Genomic DNA, 25,192 nt, shown 5'->3' with positions numbered 1-25,192 from the left:
GATTTGTAGAACGCAGAGAGGAATCCCCGATAGGACACCGGAGGGATGATTTCTCAGGATTAGTTCCAAAAAAGGGGTTTTCGCCAGAAAAGATGACCAGTTTCCAGCGTTCGCTACGCCATCTGCATCTACACCGAAGAAATCGCGAGGACCAAGCAAGGAAGATAGAACAGATAAGAGATGTACGTGTTAGATCTGGAGATGCGATAGAAAGAACCTCACTGTACAGGCAAGAAGAAAAGTGATTGCACCATTTTTGGGTATGTGGTTTTCAAATGGTCAAAATCTCATTTAAGTCAACATTATTCACAGATTAACTAGTCGATACAGAAAATAATCGATACAGAATCTACAGTTATTGGATACAGAACCACTGAAATATGTCCCTAATAAGAATCGAACTCGCGAAACGTTTCTATGGCCTCGAAACTGTAGACTGCAATGATCCTTTTCCAGTCTGCTGACTCAAGGCCTGGGTCCCCAAAACGATGTAATAGATAAACTTCCAAATCAGTTCTTCAAATTTATTTAATAAGTGGCCGAATCCAAGGTACATGTATACAGGTAGGCCCATATTTCTACGAATCCAAGACGCCATCAATATAAGGCGCACCTTAATTATTGCGTAAGCTTTTGAGGAAACAAATCATTTTCAATTTAAAGCGTCTAGTAGTACATGGTATCAATATTTCATTACAACAATACCATAGTATTACATTTACCATTGCCGTTTATAATACTACAATTGCCATTAGCATTTACATTTGCCATTTGAACATTAAAAGCACATTTCACTATATTACACTAATACCGTGGTATACAGCTTGTATCATAATAGATTACACATCTTATAAGGTTTATTATTTTTTAAAAAAGTCTGTGAAACACAACAATGAGGTTTGTTGTATAACGATGAGTTTTGTTTTCATGCGCAAGGCTTTTGTATACACGGCAATTGTGGCGCTGGCGTAGAGTTAAAGAAAATAGCAACTTTTACAGGTGCAGAAAGAGTCGGCTGGGTCTTAAAGTTCCCAGACCTTACACCCTTAGACTTCTGCATTTGAGATTTTGTGAAAGACAAAGTCTATTTGCCACCTACGCCACAGAATGTGCAACAGCTAAAGGAGAGAATAAGAAACAAATATTATTGTTGTATTCCATATAGTTTAGTGGAAAAAAATTCTTAAAATTGTTTACTTTTTTTATGATACACCCTCTATTTATACATATATACTCGAATCCAATTCGCACCTAAATTTTCAACACCCAAAACCCAAAATACGGTGTGCCTTCGATTTGGTATAAAGAACCCGAAAGTATGACGTCACGTCATGGCTCTTGACTTGCTTAAGATGAGAGTATTGTAATTTTGGAAGTTTTATGTAAATAATAATCAATTGCATGCGTTAACTTACATTAAATTTCATTGAAAAGTCAGAATAGGAATAATGCACCCTATGGAAATGTTGGGGGGAAGGGGAAGTAACCTACGTCACACGAGTGTTCCCGACACGTAAATAATAGCCCGATAGAGCCATTTGTAATACCGGTAAATCCACCATGGTCAAAAACAGCCAATTCTAGTAATTAATTCATCAGAGATCTTATACTTAGATATTTTTTAAAAAATGAAGCCAGTTTAGTAAAATGTAGTAAAAAACACATCACGTTGCTGATATCGTAGCGATTCAACACACGAACACGGGATGTTAAACATCTTGTTTCCTTTTGACGTATCTCGGGAAAAAAAGTTTGCGTGTTTCCTAATCGTTATGCAACCAACTCAAGCACGGAGTTAAGCGAGTTGCCTGTGCGTCAGGATATTTACATATCAGGGTCAATACAGAACTTTCTCAGGGACATGGATTAGGTCAGTTCAGTGCTGGTGAATGGGTGCTTGTTTCTCGCGCTGCACGTTTTTGAAATTTCTCTCACGAACATCAACATACTCTGAAGAGTCGTAGTTATGGTAGCTTCAAAAGTTTCACAGAAGAGTAAGGTCTGGACACTTCATACATTTATAACAAATTGTAGAAACTATTACTTGCATAGAAATACTACTGTTCTAAAATACATCCGTCAGTGATCTTGTGGACCACTATTGCGCTACACTGAAATTATGAGCTCTCTAACAAGTCAACGATAGATATATTTCAAATAACGGTGAACGAACATAGTCCCTGGACTGTTCCAGGAAGGTACACTGAGAGCCAAGGTCAAGTGTGTTGCCAAACTGCAGCAGCACGTGAAAATAAATTAGTACTGGGGTATTAAATGCAACATCTGGATAGTACAGGGTGATTCTTATAGAACCGAACCGACAAAATGAGTTATAATATTAAACATACCATACAGATATTAACGTAATTTATACACGTTATATACCGCGTTTGCATATTCGCCGTAACTCATCCCAGTGTTTCTCCGGTGATGTTCCTGAGCAGAAATGTTGTCCTTTAAAGCTTGTAGTTTGTTTGCATACATCCTGCCCTTCAGTAAAACCCCTAAAAAGAACCGAACGCTGATTCGGTACTTTCCAGCCGCCAGTTCAAAAGATGGCCAGTGTAATGTGTACTGTGTTTTTGGTGTCCCGCGCGACACCTTGCGACACGATAGTAAACGATAAAACCCGAACACACTGGGAAACGAATGTAAACGATAACAGCCGAACACACTTGAATCGATCACTGATTCCGAAGTTTCCAACCGGCAGTTCAAATGATGTCCAGTGTAATATGAATTTTACTGTGCTAAGAGAAAGCTTATTTGACTTTGCTCTTTACCTGATTACTCCACTAACAACTGAAACCTCTTTATCTTCCAGATATCACCTTCAACCTGACGATGAGAAGGAAGACACTATTCTACACTGTGAATCTGATTATCCCGTGCGTGGGCATCACCTTCCTCACCGTGCTCGTCTTCTACTTGCCTTCTGATTCAGGGGAGAAGGTAACCCTCTGCATATCCATTCTCCTCTCGCTCACTGTGTTCTTCTTGCTGCTGGCCGAAATCATTCCTCCGACGTCTCTGGCGGTTCCTCTCCTGGGAAAGTATCTCCTCTTCACCATGATCCTCGTCACTCTCTCCATCTGCGTCACTGTCTGCGTTCTCAATGTTCATTTTCGGTGAGTAAGATATGTGTTTATTACCATGTTCAGTTCTAAGCTCTCTGCATATGGCAAAGTAAATTTTATTGATTTTTTAATGTAAGAATCTTTGCTCAAGTCTTCTTTCCCATCGCGAAAAGTAATTTTTACTCATCATTTCCTTGCTCTCATCGTATTGTTCTTCTCTTCACTTCTCATTTCATCACTTCTTATCTCTGACTTCCTTTCTTAGTTTCCTTAAACATATCTTTGCTTCCCTCAAGTCTTCTCTTCGTTTCCCTCCATAGCCTTTCCGTACAAGACTGTTTCCCTTCAAAGCATTCTCCCAGTTTCTTCTCTTACTTTCCCTCCAAAGTCTTCTTACTTTCCCTCCAAAGTCTTCTCTTACTTTCCCTCCAAAGTCTTCTCTAACTTTACCTCCAAAGCCTTCTCTAACTTTCCCTCCAAAGCCTTCTCTAACTTTCCCTCTAAAGCCTTCTCTTACTTTCCATCCAAAGTCTTCTCCTACTTTCCCTCCAATGTCTTCTCCTACTTTCCCTCCAAAGTCTTCTCTTACATTCTCTCCAAAGTCTTCTCCTACTTTCCCTCCAAAGTTTTCTCTTACATTCCCTCCAAAGTCTTCTCATACTTTCCCTCCAAAGTCTTCTCATACTTTCCCTCCAAAGTCTTATCTTACTTTCCGTCCAAAGTCTTGTGTTTCCTTATTCTCCAGGTTTTCTCTTACTTTTCATCCAAAGTTTTCTCTTACTTTCCATCCAAAGTTTTCTCCCACTTTCCCTTCAACTCGATCTTCTCTTACTTCACATTATGTTAGGTTATTTTGCATCCCTTCTCTTTTTATCTCTTACCTTCTCTTTTTCTCTCCTTCCTCTTTCCTTATTTTCCTTTGTCATTTGTTCATTGTCGAAATTTCACTTGCCTTGGCTTCCTCGTGTACACATACTTAGTTTGATTCATTAGATAGCGTCAGTAATTCTACTCTAGTGATGGCAATGTGTATGATAATACATAGTATAGGGCATGTAAAGAAACTTTTAAAGAATACAGTTAATGACATTCACAAATAACGTTGAATTACACGAATAGTATCGTTGAGAACGGAGGAACTTTTGTAGGATGATATGAAGGAGGAAAGAGATGATGAAATAATGCTATATTAAATACACTAAGATAGAAAACTTAGTTTAAGGACAGTATTAGAATAGAAATGTTAAGTTGTAGTAATATATGGAACACTGGGAGAAATTTATTTTCTTTAACGGCCTGAAAACATTCTTTTATAATGAAAGAAGAATTACAAGTTTATCGGAAGGAAACAACTATTACATTGGCAATTGGTTAACTCTCTTACCTTTGGTGCAAAAGATCCCGGGTACGATTCCAGGTCTAGGAAAGCAGAGAAGTGTCAACAGGATTCGATCCGCTGATCATGTGCTATCTAGTTGAAAGCTGCTTGGCATACCTTAGCTATTAGGGAAGTGTTGCTCCATTTTGTTCATATTCATGAACGGAAAAAGGAAGAACAAGAGACGATTTGTTCAATGGAATGAAAGGTACATGAAAAAATTGACGTCAGATGGCGCAAAAAGAATGTAGGAAAGAATGATGCATTCCTTGAATATTTTAAGCTCTATGACAAAAAATAATGACTAATGACCACAAAAATAAAAGCATATTATATCGGTTTGTCACTGTACAGAGTTGAGGTCTAAAAGCTGAACATCATTCTTCATTTAAACGGACTCTTGCACTTCTTGCCTGTATCTGCATCAGTCGTCGTCAGAAAAACATCTCGGATCGTCAGCCACGAACAGTTTCCTATTTTAAGTAATTGTGTCTAAATGTCTGGGGAATTAATTGTCTTCGTAGTATAAAATGTGACAAACCCGATTTTAAAGAATCTACCACTTTATGATCTGCACTTACGCCGCCATCTTGAAAGAATGCTGCCACAAATTTACCTCGAAAACTGTGCATTGTACACAAGTAAGGATAACCAAAACAAAGAGAAGAATATTTGCTAAGTTATGGTTTTCGTCTGATAGAGCTAACATGAATTAGAAAACTTCAATTATTTAATTTTTAGAATTATCGTAAAAATTGGTTTCTGGCTTCAATCACAGAAAACATGTAAAAAAAGCAACTGTAATTACGTCCTAAAGACTCTGGACTCATTGCTCATGATTTCCTCTGCAGAATTGTTTTCCTTTCGTTCCTGTAGGATAAGGGGTTAAGGAAGTAATTTAAAACACAGTCATGTACCAGGATAGTTTGAAAAGTAAGGTAGACGAAGTAGAGATGGCAGCACCATAATCGATGTCGATGCACGGTCGATAAGTATGATCCTTCAAACGAGTCCATGCAAAGTTTCAGCGCAGTGTGTTGTGAAGTTATTGTTTGATCAAGCGAAGTAGGTGAACGTGCAAGTGTTTTCAAAAACGGACAAAACCACCAGGACAATGCACCTGTTCACACGTCAATGATTTCTATGGCTAAAATCCATGAACTTAAGTTCGAATTATTGGATCATCCGCCCTATTAGACCGATCTAGCTCCCTAACCTCAAGAGATGGGTCGGAGGACAACGATTTTCCGATAACGATGAAGTGATTCATGCTGTGAACGGATATTTTGCAGACCAGGAGAAATCATTTTATAAACAAAATCCTCGCAACGCACTGCGCTGAAACTCTGCAAGGGCTCCTGTGAAGGATCATACTTATCGATCGATCGTGCATCGATTTAGGTTATGGTGCTGTCATCTCTGCTCCCATTACCTTACTTTCCAAACTACCCTCGTATTGGACGTGTTCCATTTCTTGCAATATTGCTGAGAACATAATATGTTTTGTGTGCAGTGTTTTGTTCACAGTTGCGTTCGTTACATGTTGTTTTAAAATTTGTGCACAATATGTTTAACTAATATGTGAAGGTAATATACGGTTCTACAATCAGATGAGTTGACAGACCAGCCCAAAACTGGTGACTTCGCGTACCAACATCTAATCCTTTGCAGAATATATCATAGATACCCAGTAATTATATGTTCAGTTTCATAAATTCCTGTACATCCAGACGTGTACCTGTAGTAAGACGTTACGTCTTGATGTAACAAAAAGGGAGCACATCCGTAACTAATTGCATTTATAAACTCGACTTCCCAATACTCTCGGCTTTACTGAAATTCCGAAGAATATCGACCATCCTAATTTATTGCTATCGCCGGACAGCTGTCATGTCATTCAGAGTTGAAGCAAATGTAGATAAAGAATTTTCCAGAATTTTAAACGCCTCAGAGCTTAAATTACAATAGCATCTACTTCTGAATTGAGTTGGCCAACAATTAGCGAACGTGTCTGAGTAATAAGAAATTCTCAAGAACACAAATTCTCATTTCTTCCAGGAAGGAAAATATCACCATTTTTGTACTTTGACATTGCGAAATGCGTTTTTTTGGAGACCTCTCATATACGGAATAGATCCTGAATTTTACCCCTTCGTACTGAGATATGAACACGAAACGGCGATTTAATTGTTTTTGCTTGTGAAAGCGGTTCAAATTTCACCGTCCACGTGTAATGGAAAGGCAAACCCTAGCACGTAATAAAAACCATGGTTGACCAAAACCAACAGAGCGGGTGATTCTTTCATCTCTTATTTGCAATGGTCCGGTCACGAAGTGAACTACGCTTTCCATTTCGGAGGTAAATAATCTCTCCAATGAGAAAAAAATGCAAGCATAATGTAAACTAATATGCGGAACTTTCCGGTCTTGCCTCGGGTTGTTCGCAAAACCGCCGTTAGATGGCTCTAGTTTCACTCTGTAAGATTTCTGGACATGTTGAAAGTAATAAAATGAGCGTTACAACAGCTTCCCGAGCAATTAATAAAACAATCCTGAGTATGTAACTGCGTAATCTTTAATCTCCAGAATACAAATAATAAAATTTAGTGAGAGTCAAATTTGTTGGAAATATCCTGATATCCGATATCCGAGGTGTCTTAAATTCCTTCGCCTATATTATCTAGACATGAACCAATATTCTTATGCCCCAAATTTGTATGAGATCGACTCAACAGTCCATAAACTTACAGACGCCTTAGAGGACACAATAATACGTTGAATCTGAAGCGACAACCCGCATAGCTACATTCACGAAGTGCCACAATTGATTCATCCTGTTCGTTTCCTTCTCCTCGTTCTTCAATTATTGTTTTCATTATTCTGTTCTGTTTCAAGCAGGGTTGTTAAAGGTTCAGGAATTTTAAATAAATTCAATTCCGGTCCAGGAGAGAAAATCAGCAAGCGTAAATGGGTTCTGGACCGTAAAGAACCCTTTTATCTGTAACGTATTTCAATTCGGTCCAGGAACCTTTTTTCCGGAATTAGTTTAAATAGGGTCCAAGTCCCCTATTGAAATTAAACAATACGCAACTTGGATCGAATACGGACCTGACGATAAACAATTATCCACTTGTGAGCATGAAAGACTAATCCAGGTGCTGACTGCCTCGAGAATCTAAGGCGAAACGCAAACGCTGCAGTTACGTTACCCCTCTCCATTTAGCCCCATTCTCTCGCGCGTGTTCCTTCACTTGGTTCTAGCAACACCTCTGGAAACACTACCTGTCCCTGTTGTGATATTTGCTGGGCGGCTTCTATTGGCTGCAGTTCCTGGATCGGATGCCGGAGCAACACGTAACGGGGTTGTTTGAGCTCAACGTGACGCCACGCTAATATAGTCCATTGCGTTATGTATACAGTAACTCTTCCACAAGGGAGTTCTTGAACCTGGCCCACGAGAGAACAACAGCGTTATTATTTATTCCCTGTGCTACGCTTTCTACAACAGCAGCGTGACATTCCAATGTAAAACGTACTCGCGGACATTTTTAGAAGACAACTTTTAATCGGTCAAGCCTGGTCTGTAATTGTAAATAATTTCAATCCCGAACTGGGAGAGAAAATCAGCAAACGTAAATGAGTTCTAGACAGTGTATAACCTTTTCATATTTAAAGCATTTCAATTAGGTCCAGGAACCTTTTTCCGGATCAATTTAAATACGGTCCGGGAACCTTTTTTGAATGTAACAATACTTAACTTGGACCGAATTTAAATTGTGCGAGAAAGAAGGTTCCGCTCCTGCAACGGAACCCAATTGAACTTGGGGAGCAATTTCTTTTAATGTCAGTAGCAGGGACATAAGAATCAACCCTTGAGTTAACTTTTGAAAAACTGTAATTACAATTACTAACTCTGAAAACACAATTATATACATATCAAGCTACATCGATTTTGATTAGCTGAAAAAAATCACTTTATTGCGATTAAATATAATATATTGACTCGCGCACTTTCGACGTGGCCTGTGGCCACGTCTCGTGCGCTCGCCGACGTGGTTCGCTTATTTGGAAAGTTTTGAACGTAAACTTATGTGTGTATGCGCTATAATATGTACAAATAATCAAAATATTATTGGTTTCTTTCTTAATAATAAGCTGGGTAAGTAATAACAGTTTCAGGATAGTTAGTTAGATGTTTTATGTAAACGAATTCAATAGCGACACTAAATTGGAAAAGTAACATTTTACTTCTGTAGTCAGTTTTACATTTTTAAACATAATTGAAATAAAGAAATGTTTTCCTTCATTCTTCGCAAATTTCTATCTCTCCTCTGCAATGAATTCTCATGCTTACATTTTAAAATTCGAAAACTCTAATACTGTGCACAAAGTGGACCTAAAACACCAAATCAATCAATCAATCAATCAATCAATCGAAAACTCTAGCATAATTCCCTTACAGTAGCATTCGGGGTGAAAATAAACTTTCTTTAAGTTCCCTAGCAACGTCCGTTTCCATGGTGAACAACAAGCACGGCAAGCTCTAAGGAATTGCATGTCATTATACCCCCTAAACATTTAGTTGAAACAAGCACGATGCAGATATTTACGCATTGAGTATAACAATATATACGTAATTGTATCTGGGCTGAAACTCCTTATTATGTAGATGTCACCCTTGTTTCAGGCACCTTTTCAAAACCAGGAGTTGATTCATCTGTCTGTTACTTATCTGTGAGAAATATAATGTAGCTGGACAATTAAGAATTGAAGGAAACAATGTGTGCAAAAGAAATGCCCGTGGCAACGGTTGCTAAGGACGTGAGAAAAGGGCATTTTCACCCTTAAGGAAGGGCCGATTGAGAGATTTTTGAATTTTCTCGGCCTTTTGGGACGATTTCATGGGGGGTCGTAATCGGGCGTTTTTCGCCTCCGGGGCTTCCTTCATGGAGAACATTTATGTCAGTGAGTCAGTGAGTGAGTGGTGGGATTGGGGCTATATATATATTGGATTACGCATTAGGCTATATAAATGTGTAGCAATGCACTATGAAGTATCACACATGTTTACAGGTATAAATAAAAAAAATGTTAATCCTGATTTAATAAAACAGTGACATATTGCAAAACAGAATATTTTCGACTTCTCCCCGTCTTCTTTTACGAAGGGAAACAACATTGTTCTCTTTAGTGTCAACATTATGCTGTTTTTTCATATGTACTTCACAGAGCCACAACATTAACACGCTTTTTAGTCATCGTACTTCGAAAATAGTTCTCGAGGGGATGCAAAATCGTCCTAACTACTTTCAGCCTCCTCGTAAGAAGACAGGGTCAAAGGCAAGCGCACTTTCTGCGGTTCAAAAGTTGCCATATCTATGCTCCATGGGTATTGGTGCTAATCGGGACATGCCATATCTATAGCATATCGTTGTAAAGAAAGTTACTATTTGCATTTTGGATTTCTTCTTGAAATAGTCAGTGTTCCAGTTTTTCTTTTCTCAGTTCTTCTTTCTCAAAAAGCTCAAAAACATTTACCCACCACAATTCACGGCTATGTACTGAATTAATACAATCAAGTTGTTTTCTCACTTCATTCTTTGTCTCTTTTGAATGCAAGTGAGAGCCAAATCATTCGATATACTGGTGCCTCAGAAGTTCATAACATGAGCAGACCCTGCAACGCCCCCCGGTTGTACACCAGTCGTCAGAAAGTTAGTCCGCTACTCCTTTAGCAGGGAACATGAGAATCTTTGCAAATCATCAGGGCTTGCTGTGTAGAAAAGAAACACAACACAGTATTCAAAGTTAAACGCAGTTTTATAATCACTTATATTTCCTATCGTATGTGGACTTAGAAGCAATGTACAGATTTGCTTACGTTTCTGCCTGAAGAGGAACAATTCTATAACATATTAAATCACATCACAGTCACTAAACACAGTTGCATATAGAATTAACGTTGGACAAGACAAACGTAAATACACGAAAGTTTCTGTACTTAATTATTATTACGAGTATAGCCAGAATGAAACGAAAATAATTACCAATTACACTATTCGGGCATTCCATTAACCGTTGCCACGTTTCTGTTGATTTCTCACCTTCACCTGTTTTCTAACTGAGTCTGTCGTCAGGTGAAAAACATTCAGGAGGGTTCACTTCCTCTGCTGAGATGAGAAAGTGACGTCAACACGAACAGATTATGACGTATTTCTAAACATATACACAAGTTCCAACACAACTGTATCAATCTAACTATAGTTGTCTGTGACAACTTGCACATTATTTGAAGTAACAAACTTTTTAAAAATCTTAACTTCTTACAAATATAAAACCTTAAACTCTCAGGTTCGTTACAACCCGTACGCAGGGGTGTTGGAAACTAGTAAAGCGGTCAAAATTACTGATTTAACTAAAAAAAACAACAACAAAAACTAAAAATACTGACAAATTTATGACTATACTGACCTATTTATTTGCACTATATCAATAAATTGCCATCCTAAAAGTAATACCGGTATTTCATCTTTTAAAAATTATCTGGTCTCTACAAATCTGATAGCTTAGCCATCACACTTTTTCTTATTGATGATAGTTTTCATTATGTAAGGCAATATAACAATTATTTAAACAATAGTGTGTAGCAGATATTGAAATGAAAAAGTGTGGCTTTGGTGTTTTAGTGATAACAAAAATATTATTAAACTCTTTTGAGATGGAAATCTGCCACTGCCTTCACAAGAGAGTACTTCACTGGAAATACAAGGGTGCGTTTCTTGAAAGCATGTTTTAAGCACAGACCAAAATATGTAATCTAGAGGGTTGAGGTCCGGACCGCGGGATGGCCAATCTAAGGGGGAAATTAAATCAGGCATGTTAGTCTGAAGCCACTGCTGGGTTGTTCGTGTCTTATGAACTGGTGCAGAATCTTGCTGAAAGCTCCACTTCTGACCACGAAAAGGAGTGTTGCTGATGTCCATGACTGTCTCCTGGTACATTCAGGCTGATGTTTTTACACCTTTCTCACAGAAATGGAGCTCGGTGATGTCGTCATAACTCACCTCCCACCACATCATGATTGAAGCAGGGTGGTGACCCCTTTGGATCCTTCCTTCCCACTACCTTCTCATGAACTTGTGGCATACACCTTGTCATTTTGTGATTTGAAAGCCTTTCCAACAGTAAAACATTTTTCCATTGGTGAACAGAATTCTTTTGTGCCCATTTACTGCACCATTCTATCACTTCTTTAGCTCAACTACCAATGACTCAAGTGTTAAAGAAAGCAAATACTCAAGAAATGCTTTCCTCACTGGTAGAAAAAATGTCTAATCTTTAGTTGAATTAAAGAAAAAGAATCATCTCACTGGGAAGTGAGGACTACAGTATTCTCATACTTCCTCTACTCTTGTACATAATCATAATATACCATGCGTTTTCCGAAATTAACTGTGTAATTGGAAAAATAAATAACGAAATAGACTAAACGTACGGACACTCTAAACTGAGTGATAGTCCCAACATTATTGCTGTGCCCATTTCAGAGCAGAATCCTGCGTAATTTCGCGCCTGTTGTATGCAAACTCTTTGATTCAAACTAGAAATGTAAAGAAATAAGGACCTAAATGTTCTCACAGACAGTCCTCAAGTACATGAAATTTCCATTACACAAATAATATTTTGTTACAATATGAAATCTTGTTGAAGTTTATACATTGGGCCCCTTATAGGGCCCCCCTGCCCTCTCCGTTTCGGCGCCCCTACTCTCCATCATGAACTATATTTGCAAATTTTATAATTCATAACGCCAATACTATCTAGCGGTAAATGCTTGAACTTTTCTGTCAATGTGACCAGTGCCAAACTGAGAGCATCGATAGGGAGGTGGAATGTTTTTGGTAGGTAGGCCTCTTGAGTAAAATATCATCCGCCTCGTACAAGAAAGTTAACCGATGGACAAAGTTAGTATTGTATTAAGCTAAAGGTTACATTGCAGTAAAATTATAAGCTGAAAAGGGATAGAACGGATTATATATTACTGTAATAAATTCTTCGACTTATTGAGAACTTTTCTTATGAGAAGTTATTAGTTTAGAAGAGTTGGATTCAAACTGTAAATTACTATTATCATCAACTCAACTATGCATAGTATGTTTCTCATGTCCTTTAGAACTTAAACATTTTGTCTAGAAATGTGTAGAATAATGATCAACTTCTAGGTTTTCGTGATGCTTCTGTTCAACAACAACAAAATGATGATGATCTGCTGCCATCTAGGGGAAAAAATACAAGCTTCATATATTTAGAGTGTAATTTCATTGTCAAAGAGTCATCAAAATTTTACGTGTTAGTTGGAGATTGCCAAAACTAGGCTTGCTTGCAGGAAGTCGATCTCTTCAGCGCCTTTTTGGAGACAGAGCGCACCGGGATCTTCAATATGACTATTGATATATCTATAAAACTCAAGTGAGACAAATCCATCAAAGCTGCGCATGCGCATAGCCAGAATTTTCGTAAAAGACTGGTTTACAACTCTGGTTATGAGTACTATAATTTCCACAAGTTTTGGCGCATCCAGTTTTATTTATTTCATAAACTTCGAAGGCTAGGGTTACGTTGGTTCAGCCACTATATTTCTGTACAATTTTTACAGTCATATTCATTCAGGTGCAGGCCGCATCAGGAATGAGATTTTCCAAGATCTAAAGTCGCACATACTACTCTCAATATCATCACTACCTGATCATTTCCTTTCATCTATTGTATTCAGAGAGGTTACGGCAGGAAGATGATAATTTGCTAGAGGAATCACGGCTTTGTATATTTCCGATCGTCCCTCGAGCGCCATCACAGAAGAGATGAACGAGAGTTATAAATCATGGAGGACTGTTGCAGGAACGGCGGATTGAGGGTGGGGTGGAGGCTACTTTTAAGAGATAAATCTCGAACCAGGCTCTTATTGCAACAAATCACGCAATTCTCCTGTTACGAAGCGATAGAAGAAACATGCATTTGGAGGGAAGGTGCGCTTCCACAAGTTAAAGCACTTTATTGATTTCTTTCTTTCGGGGTTTTGATTTTGAGATATAGGCAAGTCTTTATAAACTGCAATTTAAACTCACAGGTAAGAGCATACGCCAACTTCCATTTGGTGATGTTTATTTTTCACAAAATGGCGACGGAAATCAACTACACTGAGAAAGTTGACTGGAATTATGATGATCTAAAACCGTCAATTTCGACTGCAATCCACCTAAACTAAAACTGGATGTAACTGTTGATTAAAAAGTTTATAATACATGAAGATACATAATGATTATAAAGCGTTTACGTGCGGCATGGATATAAAGAACTGAATTAGTAAAATTACACTAAGGTGCCTATTGGTCTAATTTTGAAATATGCTTGATTTGATTTCTTTTATTTAGCGTCGGTTTTTTGCCACTCGCGACGATGAGGATGGGTGGTGATGATATGAAATTGATGAAGGGACACGCTGACGCCGTAGCGCGCTGTGCTAACCACTCTGTTACGGAGGTCGGCTTTGCAATATGCTGGGAAGGGATATGAGGAAGGGGTGTGTGGAGGTAGAGCCCCCCAAAATTCATAATATCTATCATTTGTGGAAATAAGATCAGCATCACGCTCCAGCCGCCATTACCCTCTAGTGTGCCATCTCCTAGATTGAAGATAAGTGAAGCACAGAGCCGCTAGATGCAGGGAAAACATTCCTACCCGAGTTCAGTCACACCAGAAATCAAACCCGAGTCTCGCGTGGCAGTAGACCAGTAGACTATCGAGTAGACCAGGACGACTCATGATTTCTAGACATATTTTACGTAAAAGTCTCAATATGTATTCTGTTAATTTGAACATAAATAAACACAAACATTACGGTAAGACCTCTGTTAAAGACGTTTTACTGAAACAATGTTTACGTGCAACATTTTAAAAAAATCCTCGCGGGACGCGATAGTGTTTTGTTTCTACAACAAAAAAGGATAGCAAAATTTTATTGGAAAATGATCCTTGTATTAAGCACTTATGAAGTGAATAATTGGAAAAGGAATTTCATACCTTGAACTTCCACTTTGTGTTATTTGCACAGTAGGCTTCCCCGATGACGCAGTGGTAGCGTCGTCGCCTTGTAATCAAGGGCTCCCGGGTTCGATACCCGGTGGAGGCACGAGTGGTTCGGATCCCACTTTAAACTGTAGGTCCAGTCCCGATTAGCCTTACTGTGCATAAAAAACAACAAATCAAATGAAAATCAAATTATTTGCACAGCGTCATGACAGCGAAAGAAACTGCAAGAATATAAGACCAAGGCGTCAGATATTAAGATATGCATTTTATAAAAGACTTATAAACTGTAAATTCCTCTTCCACAGTAATTAGAATTGTTGATCTTTGAACCATCCTTACTGTGGGACAGTGGCGGCGATTGGGTTCCAATATTAGGTAGGGTGAAAGGTGCCAAAACAGGGTTGCTACGCGTCTGGAAAACAGGGAAATGCCAGGGAATTTGGCTTGTCAGGGAAAAATCAGGGAAATGTCACAAAATTTTGCAGATCGTTTGAAATTTACATGCATTTTGGAGTCTACATGAGAAAAAGTTGCAAAATGAGCAAGCACTTCACTTCCACTTCTGGATTCGGTTCTTGTGATTGTCCTCCCAAGAAAGATTCAGTTTAGAAACTTGTTTCTTTCGATCTTATAATTTTCAGTCTTGTGCAAAATTATGGTTCCTTTGAATTTCTTCAATAAATTTTCACTTTTATAATACTAGATATTAGAAAGAATATCAAAGTAAAATTTGCAGTCCAGATATCTGATTGATAACTAAAGTACATTGACAATATGATCATAATTATCGGAGAGGTTAGTGAAGATGAAGTTATCGTCTATTCTTTTATAGATCTTAGTCTTCTGGCATTTCCTATAGAATTCCTATATGCAACAAGAATTTCTCCAGGTGCTGTGTACTTATAAATGTAAGCAAAAAAGTAGCATTTTCTACGACAGTATAAATCGGCCAGAAAAAAATTGTGTATGGTTTATGAACGTTTTCTATTCTTTTTATATTGTGGAGATCGGTTAAGGGGAAATAATGTACCGCTGTTACCTTAGCCTGAAGGCTAGATGGACGTGATTGTAGCACCCAATACATTTGATGCTGATTGTAATTTTACATTTTACTCTTCGAATGTTCACGTGTTCTTGTGTGTGTAGAATGAGATTTGCTAAAAGGAAATTGTGAAAGTGAATAATAATTAACGGATTATACGAGGTATTTAACAAGGTGATACCTGGCATTGCCCGGGTATTTACTTATCCCAATCTTGTATTAGAGAGGAAAATAATGAATTCTTACTATAGTGTAAAATATAACTAATTTTAAATGTGAACATGAATGTCACCAATTAGCTTAGCTACTCCGAAAGCTATGGATTACACTAATGTAGGTCATTTGTGGCATTTTATTTTTTACCCCTTCTCACCTCCCATGCAGATAGGGAGTAGAACCGCATTGGGAGTGTCACGAATACTATGGATTTCATTCGCAACACAACCTGAATGTTAGACAACCCCAGAAACACTATCGTTGTGCGGATTGCATAGAGGCACGGATGTCTGTTTGTGCGGAATTTAATATCGGTGGTTCTCGATTATTTTTACATGTCACTCCTTCCCACCCCCATCCCTAGGGGTGCCAGGGGTGTCTTACCCCACAGTAAGTTGAGAGTGATACGCGTACCAAGTTTGGTTAAAATCTCTTCAGGCGTTCGAGAGTTATGCCGGAACAAACAAATATACACACCCTAACACACCCACACAGACATATACATCCATTTTTATATATATAGATTGAAAAACACAAGATTCAAAGCAAAAATCATGATGATAAACATATCTGGAAGAATTTCATTTTTGGACTGGAAAATCTGAAAATTTCAGGGAATTTTATGATAAAAAAAATCGTAGCAACCCTGCAAAACAGGGGGATAAGGTTTACTATAGTGCGGGGGCAAAAGTGGGGGGATGCGCCGCCACTGCTGTGGGATATTTATCGTTATCACCTTTTAGAAAATGTGGAATTTCAGAGTAGCAAAAGTAATTTAGCAATAGTGGAGTAAGATTTCTTTGTTATAAATAATGTAAACAAGAAATAATTAATGCGAAGTGTTATGTACAGTCACCGGCAATAAAAAGTGGACACCTAGATCCTGAAATACTCGCTTCCTTGCAAGGTGCAATGTGTGTTGCCTAACTTTACGGCAGTGGTAGAAGCTGCCATTGAAAGTTTTCTATTCGGGTGACTGTACAATAAATAACCATGGGAGAAAATTCAAAAAGGCGGTAATCTCAATATAAATAAATCAGCAATGGGAACGAGACATTGCAAATAATACAGAATTCCTTGTGTCGAACATTTTTGCGCGGGAAACAAGCGATAGCAGTGAAACAAAGCATTTCCGCCCCAGCTGCCGTCATTTGGAAACTACGGCAGAATGCAGTCAAAAAAACTTATTTCTCCATCCTTCGCGAATCGTGGCGAAAGTCTCGAAGCGGGAAAAGATAAAAGAAAAAGAAGCAAGCTAAGATTGTAGGAAAGGGAAGATACTGTGCAATTTCTTTCGCGCTCTCATCTTCTTCCTAAAAACGGCGGAACCTCAGAATTGCTCATTCTTCTCCTCCCCTGAGTGACGTCATTATGACGTATATGTGGATGACATGAAGGTGGCCTCTGGATGTGAGGTCTGCGGAATTCCAGACAAAAGATCTTTCACGGGGAAAGGGGAAAAAATCATGTTGTCAGCAGAAAGATGACAATGAAATCTTGTTTTCGCTTCCTGGGCATTTTCAAATATCTTCTCCACGTTCTTTTCTGGCTTGATGATTGAGAAAGATAGATGTCGCAATGTTGGATGTTTATATCTACGGAGAAGCCTATCCAAAGGGAAGATCCATTATCAGGAGAAAATGGAACAGCGTATTAGGTCTTTGGAACTCTTTTCCTCTGCTGGATCTTCTGTGGCGACAGTTAACTCGGGGGAAAGTTCCTAGAGAATCACGCACAATGCGCGTTGGTGGTAGGAGACTGGAGATGAAGAAGTATTGTCGAAAACACTGTTGTACTTCACATAAGGTTTACTGCTTCGATATGTGTCATTTCTTAAAAACAAATCCATTATCTCCATCATAGTTACTTTCTCATCCAAGCTGCTGGATCAGAGTTACTTATTCAACCGAGATCTCTTCAAGCAAAGTTACCGTAACTAAGTTATTTCTAAACAAGTTATCATAACTTGAGTTACTTCTTTCAATCAACTTACCGTAACGAATTAGTTCTTTCAGTCAAGATACCGTAACGAATTACTTTTCTAAATCAAGCTACTAACAAATCACTTTTCTCAATTAAGTTACCGTAACGAATTACTGTTCTAAATCAAGTTACCGTAACAAATTATTTCTCTAAATCAAGTTACCATGACGAATTACTTTCCCAAATCGTTATTGTAACGATTTTCGTTTCTAAATCAAGTTACCGTAACGATTTACTTTTCTAAATCAAGTTACTGCAACGATTTTCTTTTCTAAATCTAGTTACCGTGACGAATTACTTTCTAAATGAAGTTACTAACAAATTACTTTTCTCAATCAAGTTACCGTAACGAATTACTGTTCTATAACAAGTTACCGTAACAAATGATTTTCTAAATCAAGTTACCATGACGAATTACTTTTCTAAATTGTTGCCGTAACGAATTTCTTTTCTAAATCAAGTTACCGTAACTATTTACATTTCTAAATCTCTTTTCCGTAACGATTTACTTTTCTAAATATAGTTATCGTGATGAATTACTTTTCTAAATCAAGTTACCGTGACGAATTATTTCCTAAATCAAGTTACCGTGACGAATTACTTTCCTAAATCAAGTTACTGTGACGAATATTTTTCTAAACCAAGTTACCTTGTGTAGTTACCTTTCTAAATTAAGTTACCGTAACGAGTTACTTACTTTCAAGGAAGTAACCATAGACGAGCTACTTTTTAACGGCGAAGTATTAAAAAAAACATAACATAATTCAGACTTTTGCCCTTTCCAAGAAGAAGGTAGTTCGAAACATTGTTTTCTTCTTTTCTTTTTAACAAAACCTTGATATCTGGGTCTTCTTGTGACGCGATCAAGTGCCTCAAGACATATATTGATGGAAACACGATCCTCATCTTATTCTCCAACCCTTCTGAATAATGTATCCTCATCTACCCCTTCGCCATATGCTTCCCGCAGAGCATTCACCTTCAAATTCCATTGGTTCTTGAGACGGTGACAAGATTGTGGGAGACCAGCTGAAGCTCGTCGCACATTGTTTTCCAGGGCACTCAGCGTTAACACCAACCACCTGACACCTTGTGGCGAACCCTCGAAGGGGGGAGGGAGGCAGGGACCTTACCGAAACGAAGTCTGCCTCTTCCCACTCTTTTCTCCCCGGGGACATTAAATTGAACTGCGGTCGGATAGGAAGAGGGGGAAAAATTCTAATGGAAACTTGATTGGGGGCCCCTATAGAAATGGGGGCGAGCAGGAAGGGCTGACTGAATTGGATTTGAAAAAAAAGAAAATCTGCTGACGGTGTTCGAACTACAGTCTTCGCAGACGCTGTCATCACCTGTCCAAATGATTCATTTCTTCATCCTGCAGAACTCAAGTTTTTGGAAATGCATTGAATAAAGCAGTACGTGCTTTTATACTGAAAGTAACTGTACACTTGCCCCCTCTACATCATATCGTGAAGGCATATACGAAGTATGGAGGTATTTCCCTGACGTATAACTCGAAAAGCGTTATATTGCACATACTGGCCCACGCTTGTTTGTTTTTAAAGTTTACTTTATGCACAGATAGGGTAATCGGGACTGAACCTACAGTTTAAAGTGGGATTCTAACCACTGCGTCTCCACGGTAACACAATGCGTAGAGAGTTAGGCTATACCTGTAAGACATAGCCAGTGGCGGATATTGGGTTCCAAAACCGGAAGGCAAGGTGCCATAACTGGGGGGCAAAGACAGTACATTTCCCTAAGTGGATAAGGTTTAGCATAGTGCGGGGACAAAAATGGCGAAAAGTGGGGGCATCTGCCTCTCCACGCCGCCACTGGACATAGCCTATAAGTTAGTTGACACTTGCTGTTTTTCACCTTTTCATTTACTAGCGTAATAGTTACTTACTAGAGCAGTAACTATTTGAGATTATGTAGGGAGCATTTAGCTTTATATAAGTTGGATTAACGAATAAGTGTACAATTAATAGAAAATTATCTGTGGAAAAGGGTGCTTTTTGTAGATCAGAATTGGTGGAAACAGTACAATTACAGTTATGTTGACTTATTTATGCCTCACGTACGTTGGATTATTATGAAACTACCTGTTACATACCATAACATGCATTATTATGCATGGTGAACTGGCAGCTATGGCCAATGTAATAGTCTGTGCATAGCAACTATTACAAACCTTGTTTATGAATCTTAATGTACGATTTTATGTGTTAAGATGTAAATCCACCTTGTTATCAGTTTAAATATACTTATTTATGAAGTCCCACTGTTGATATGTGTATTTATTTTTGTCAGGAAGATTAAGACATAACACTAACTCTCCAGCCTTCTTAAAACCGAAGGTTTAAACTGCAGCAGCAGCACAAGTCTTCCAGCTGTCCAGTGGCGTACGCAAGGGGGTGGGGGGTTAGCGGGTTTAACCCCCGCCCCTTGAGCTTTTGAAATATTATGGAAAATGCTGTAGAAAAAAATTAAAAATGGCTAATTTATCACAGTCAAAGGTCTGCGACAGTAATAATAATAATAATAATAATAATTTGAATTATTATTCTCATGCAGCATGAAGAAAAACACAACATTCCAAACACAATCTAAGCGGCCGCAAAGTTCAATTTTGCATTTTTTTTTTTTTTTTGCAAAAAATCGCGCAGTGACTTTCGCGAGAATTGTGAAAATTCCTTGCTTCGTCTCTGTGTGCCGACCTTATTGCAAACGTTCTTCCCGGTACTGGTTTCGCATCCCCTTGTGAACTTTCAAGTGATGCTGAGTCTACATCCACATCATTAAATAATGTTGAAGTGCTTTGTGAATCACCTAGAAGTGATAAATGTGTTGGAATGTCTATAAACGTACTTTTCAACGAAAACATACTCAGTGGAATTTAGCAACATTTATTCTCGCGCCTCATCATCATCCTGGGTGAGTTCCATAGGTAAAGGTAATGTAAATTCCCCCGTGCATACAGCACCGTGTCATGAAGGCACATGTGATGTGGTGGGCCCCAAAGATTCTCGATCTCGAACAATTTTGCAGGTGATGTGATCAGCACCATGCTCCGGCAGCCTTCATCCCCCAGGGTTGTTCTCAGGTACCCATTGCTATGAGGCTGGGTGCGGAGACAAGGCTGGATAAATTCCAACCAATTCCGAGAATCGAACCCGGATATCCCACGAAGTTGTCAGACTAGACCAGCGCGGTTCCTTGAATGAGTTTCATATTTTGATTATTTCAATAAATTTAATATATTTGCTTGTTTTTATGGATTTTCTTCACACTTAAAATCTCATTTATCATATACAAAAAAACGTTGACTAGACAATTATTTTGTAACCAAGAAACAAAAGAAATGTAATTTTGTTCTATTTCTTTCATAAATAGCAGCTGCATTAGTAGCAATTATTAATAGTAATTAAACTAATTAATTAATTATAAGAATTATTAATTAATTTATTATTAATTAATTAAAGTATAATAAAACAATGGTAATGCGAATTTGTAGAAAGTTTTCGAAATAACACCCCCCTTGATGAAATCCTGCGTTCGCTACTGCAGCTGTCCCTATCCTGGGCAAGATCTATCCAATCTTTTTCATCCTTACCCATTTCCTTTAGGTCAATATCAACGTTATCCCCCATCTTCATCTTGGCCTTCCTACAGGTCTCTTACCATCAGGTTTTCCAACAAGTCCTGTAAACGCTTCTTTCCTCTCCCATTCGTGCTACATGACCTGCCCACCTAAGTCGTCTTGATTTATTTATTCTAATAATATCTGGACATGAATTCATATTATGCAGTTCTAAATTATGTAGCCTTCTCCATTCACCTGTCTCCTCATCCCTTTTAGGTCCAAATATTTTCCTAAGGATGTTATTTTCAAATACTCTTAATCATATTACTAAAAGGCATTAATTAAAAACGAAAACAGCTCCAGGACGTTTTGCGTGAGTTTGCGAGACTATCCACACGAAAAATCCCTAATTTCCAATGGACCCACGTGATACCTCGGAACATTACGGAAATCTGTTCCTTTTTACCATTTGACAACCTTAACGGGGCTTCTAACTCTGGAAATATTAATTTCATATCCCCTCTAGGGTGACGTCTGGAAATGTTTAACTGTGAAACCCTTCTCTCGTGATTTCCACTCTCCAATTTGGTAATCCGACCTTCTCTCCGAGCGTCAGAGCACTCGAAATTATTCCTTGGCTCAATCCTGCCCCCTAACGTCTTCCTCGTGTGTTAAGTGTTTGTCTTTAGAGAGGGGAGAGAGGAAGCGAGAAAGCTGGAGAAAGTGGTTAGAAATTGCCTTGCAGGAGAAAGCAGGGGTCGTCGCGGGTTTAATAATGGCATTGCACCAGGGATGATCCCCTGGGCTGTTATAAAGGTCGCGAGGCAAGACTTTGGTCTCTGAAAATATTACAGGCGCTGCCAAGTCCATTAGAACTCCCGAAGTGCGCCACGGGCCGTTTCGCGATATGGGGCGCCTCCTGTACAAGGTTCTTATTGGATTTTCCAACGTCGTAAGGACAAAGAGGGGACGATATGGGAGGGTTTGTTTAGCGGAATGGCGCAATCAAAATAATCTATAGCCGTGGCTGTTTATCTAAATCGTTTTTGTAGTCTCTCCCTTCGCGACCCTTGCCGATTGGAAATGAAGGTGAAGCATTCGAGATGAGATCGAAAGTGATTGGCCACTGAGAGGAGACAAGATTTGAATCAGTGATTTATCCACCCATACACCTCTTCCCAGCCGATCTCGTGGGGAGTGGTTAGCACAGCGCGCTACGATGCCAGGTACCGGCATGGGCATTGATGTTCTTTGCGACTGCCTGTCATCATATCACTCATCCTCATCGTCGCGATTAGCCGAAAGAGGAAAGAAAGCGACGCTAATGACAAAAATCAATGAAAACCTCTTCCGAGATAGTTTTACATCATCGCCTTGTAATTAAGGGATCTCGATGGATTTATGCATTGATTTGCTTTGTTTACTTCGCTTTTCTGACCCAAGGGGTCTAGAGTTCGATACTCGGTGGAGGTACATATTGATTCGGATTTCATTTAAAACTGTAGGTCCAGTTCCGACTAGACTGTCTGTGCGTAAAGTGCACTAGGTCGCGCTGAACTCCGTGGCGGAGTCGTTAGCACAGCACACTACGAAGCCAGGGATCAAGGGTTCGAATTCCGACCTGGACATTGGTGTTCCTTGTGACTGTTCCTTCATCAATGTAATTTTATCACGCATTATCATCGTCGCGATTAGCCAAAAGTTGCAGAAATTTCGACGCTAAGTAACACACATATGAGAAAATGCAATTGAAATTATGATTCACGTTATGTAAGCACTTATACTATTTACACCTGTAACAAAATACGAAACGAAGCACCATTTCAACAGCAAAACGATGGGTCACAGTGACTCTTACATTACAAAAGGTGAATAAAAATCTCCCCAGCCTGGGAAAGAAATTGCCTTTTTGTCAGCAATACAAAGGTCTAATAGTGAGAAATCTCTAGCAGTTTTAAACGTAACTTCTCCATTAAGTGATGTAACGTGTATATAATCCTCATCTATGTTATCATTTAGTATAGTATGAACTATATTTCATTGCAGATCACCATCTACTCACAAAATGTCACCGTGGGTAAAACGTGTCTTCCTGCATATTATGCCTCGCCTCTTGTTCATGCGACGGCCCTCTTATTCTCGGCGGGATCCTTACGAAGAGGACTCGAAATTTCCAGATAATGTCTTCACCAATGGAGTGGAAATCAGGTGAGTTGCCTTTTTCGCATGTGCCTTTTTGTTATTACACAAATTCTGACAAGGAAACTAATGGCAATAATCGTTGTATGAGCAAGATGTTGGCACGAGAAACAGTGTGTGCAAGAAATTGACACAAAAATATTGACAGGTATGTTTTCTGCAAGACAACAAAACCACAAACATTGACAAGTATGTTTTGTGCAAGACAATGAAACCCCAAACATTGACAGATATGTTATGTGCAAGACAACGAAACCACAAACATTGACAGATATGTTTTGTGCAAGACAATGAAACAACAAACATTGACAGATATGTTTTGTGCAAGACAATGAAACCACAAACATTGACAGATATGTTTTGTGTGCAATACAATGAAACCACAAACATTGACAGACATGTTTTGTGCAAGACAACGAAACCACAAACTTTGACAGATATATTTTGTGCAAGACAACGAAACCACAAACATTGACAGATATTGAAGAGGTTTTCTCGGGCAATCAGCCAGATTGACAACGAAACCACAAACATTGACAGATATGTCTTGTGCAAGACAATGAAACCACAAACATTGGTTTGGTTTGAGTTGTTGTTTTAAGTCCATTTTATGCACAGTAAGGCTAATCGGGACTAGACCTACAGTTTAAAGTGGGATCCGAACCACTTGTGCCTCCATCGGGTATCGAACCCGGGGCCCCTTGATTGCAAGGCGAGGACGCTACCACTGCGCCATTGGGGAGGCCCCAAACCACAAACATTGACAGACATGTTTTGGGCAAGACAATGAAACCACAAACCTTAGAATTAGAAATTCTTTATTCATGGGCGAAGTTCAGCCTGTGGCTGCTCTATCATTTAACACAATTAAACCAAAAGCATTTACAGCCATGTTTTGTGGTCAAGACAATGACATCTAAAACATCGACAGCCTTGTTTTGTCTGGCGCTGAGTTTGAAAATGAAAAGAGTGAGACAAGTTATATTTTCCTAGGTTCTGATCATTAACGTGAAATAAGCGATTGAAAAGTCATAGGTAGAATACACTAAAGATTAGTAGCATCTTGCAGAAAATTACATGGTAAACAGGAAAAAAATAATTTAAAATCGATATACAGAAGGTCATTGAAATCACGCCCGCGGTTTATAGAAACGTGTAGAGAACCAATAATAATTGGCCTTGGTACCATTGTTGTTGGTGTGTCGTTTAGATGCTTCGAACGTTCCAAAGAGGCCATTTTGCCGCCTCTATGATTGCAACTTAACACAACAATTCATCACATCTTTAACCTTGGTCCCTGCAATTTTATTCCGTGTGTATTTTTAAAATATCGATAAAGCAAAATAAAACAAACGAACAACAAAATATCGTATCTAGAAAACAATTTTCAACAAATATCAAATTTGGATGAGAACTTTCGTCACTCGGTATTTAATCAGCCAGCCCTGAAAATGAAAACATATATTGGCAACATTCAACCATAACAACACTGTTAATAATACTAAGTAGCACTTTTGTTTCTATTTTGATTTCTAAATTATTCTTCCACGTCATTACAGTTTCTCGCTTATCTTGCACAGTGTTAAAGATTTCGGTACCCCTGCAAATCCTATTCAGTTTAA

At 38.6% G+C, this 25,192-nt stretch overlaps 1 protein-coding gene across 1 annotated transcript in view; it reads left to right on the top strand.

Moving 5' to 3' along the window:
• Positions 1-25,192, top strand: part of nAChRbeta2 (nicotinic acetylcholine receptor beta2) — a 264,693-nt gene that overhangs the window by 55,773 nt on the left and 183,728 nt on the right. The window contains exons 7-8 of the mRNA XM_083140885.1: positions 2,825-3,128; positions 23,418-23,579. Coding sequence (XP_082997011.1) covers positions 2,825-3,128; positions 23,418-23,579 — 466 coding nt within the window. The remainder of the gene's footprint in view (positions 1-2,824; positions 3,129-23,417; positions 23,580-25,192) is intronic.

This window comes from Lepisma saccharinum, chromosome 19 (assembly GCF_977018435.1).
Source record: "Lepisma saccharinum chromosome 19, izLepSacc3.1, whole genome shotgun sequence".
Lineage (NCBI taxonomy): Eukaryota > Metazoa > Arthropoda > Insecta > Zygentoma > Lepismatidae > Lepisma > Lepisma saccharinum.
This window is presented reverse-complemented; position numbering and strand designations above follow the sequence as displayed.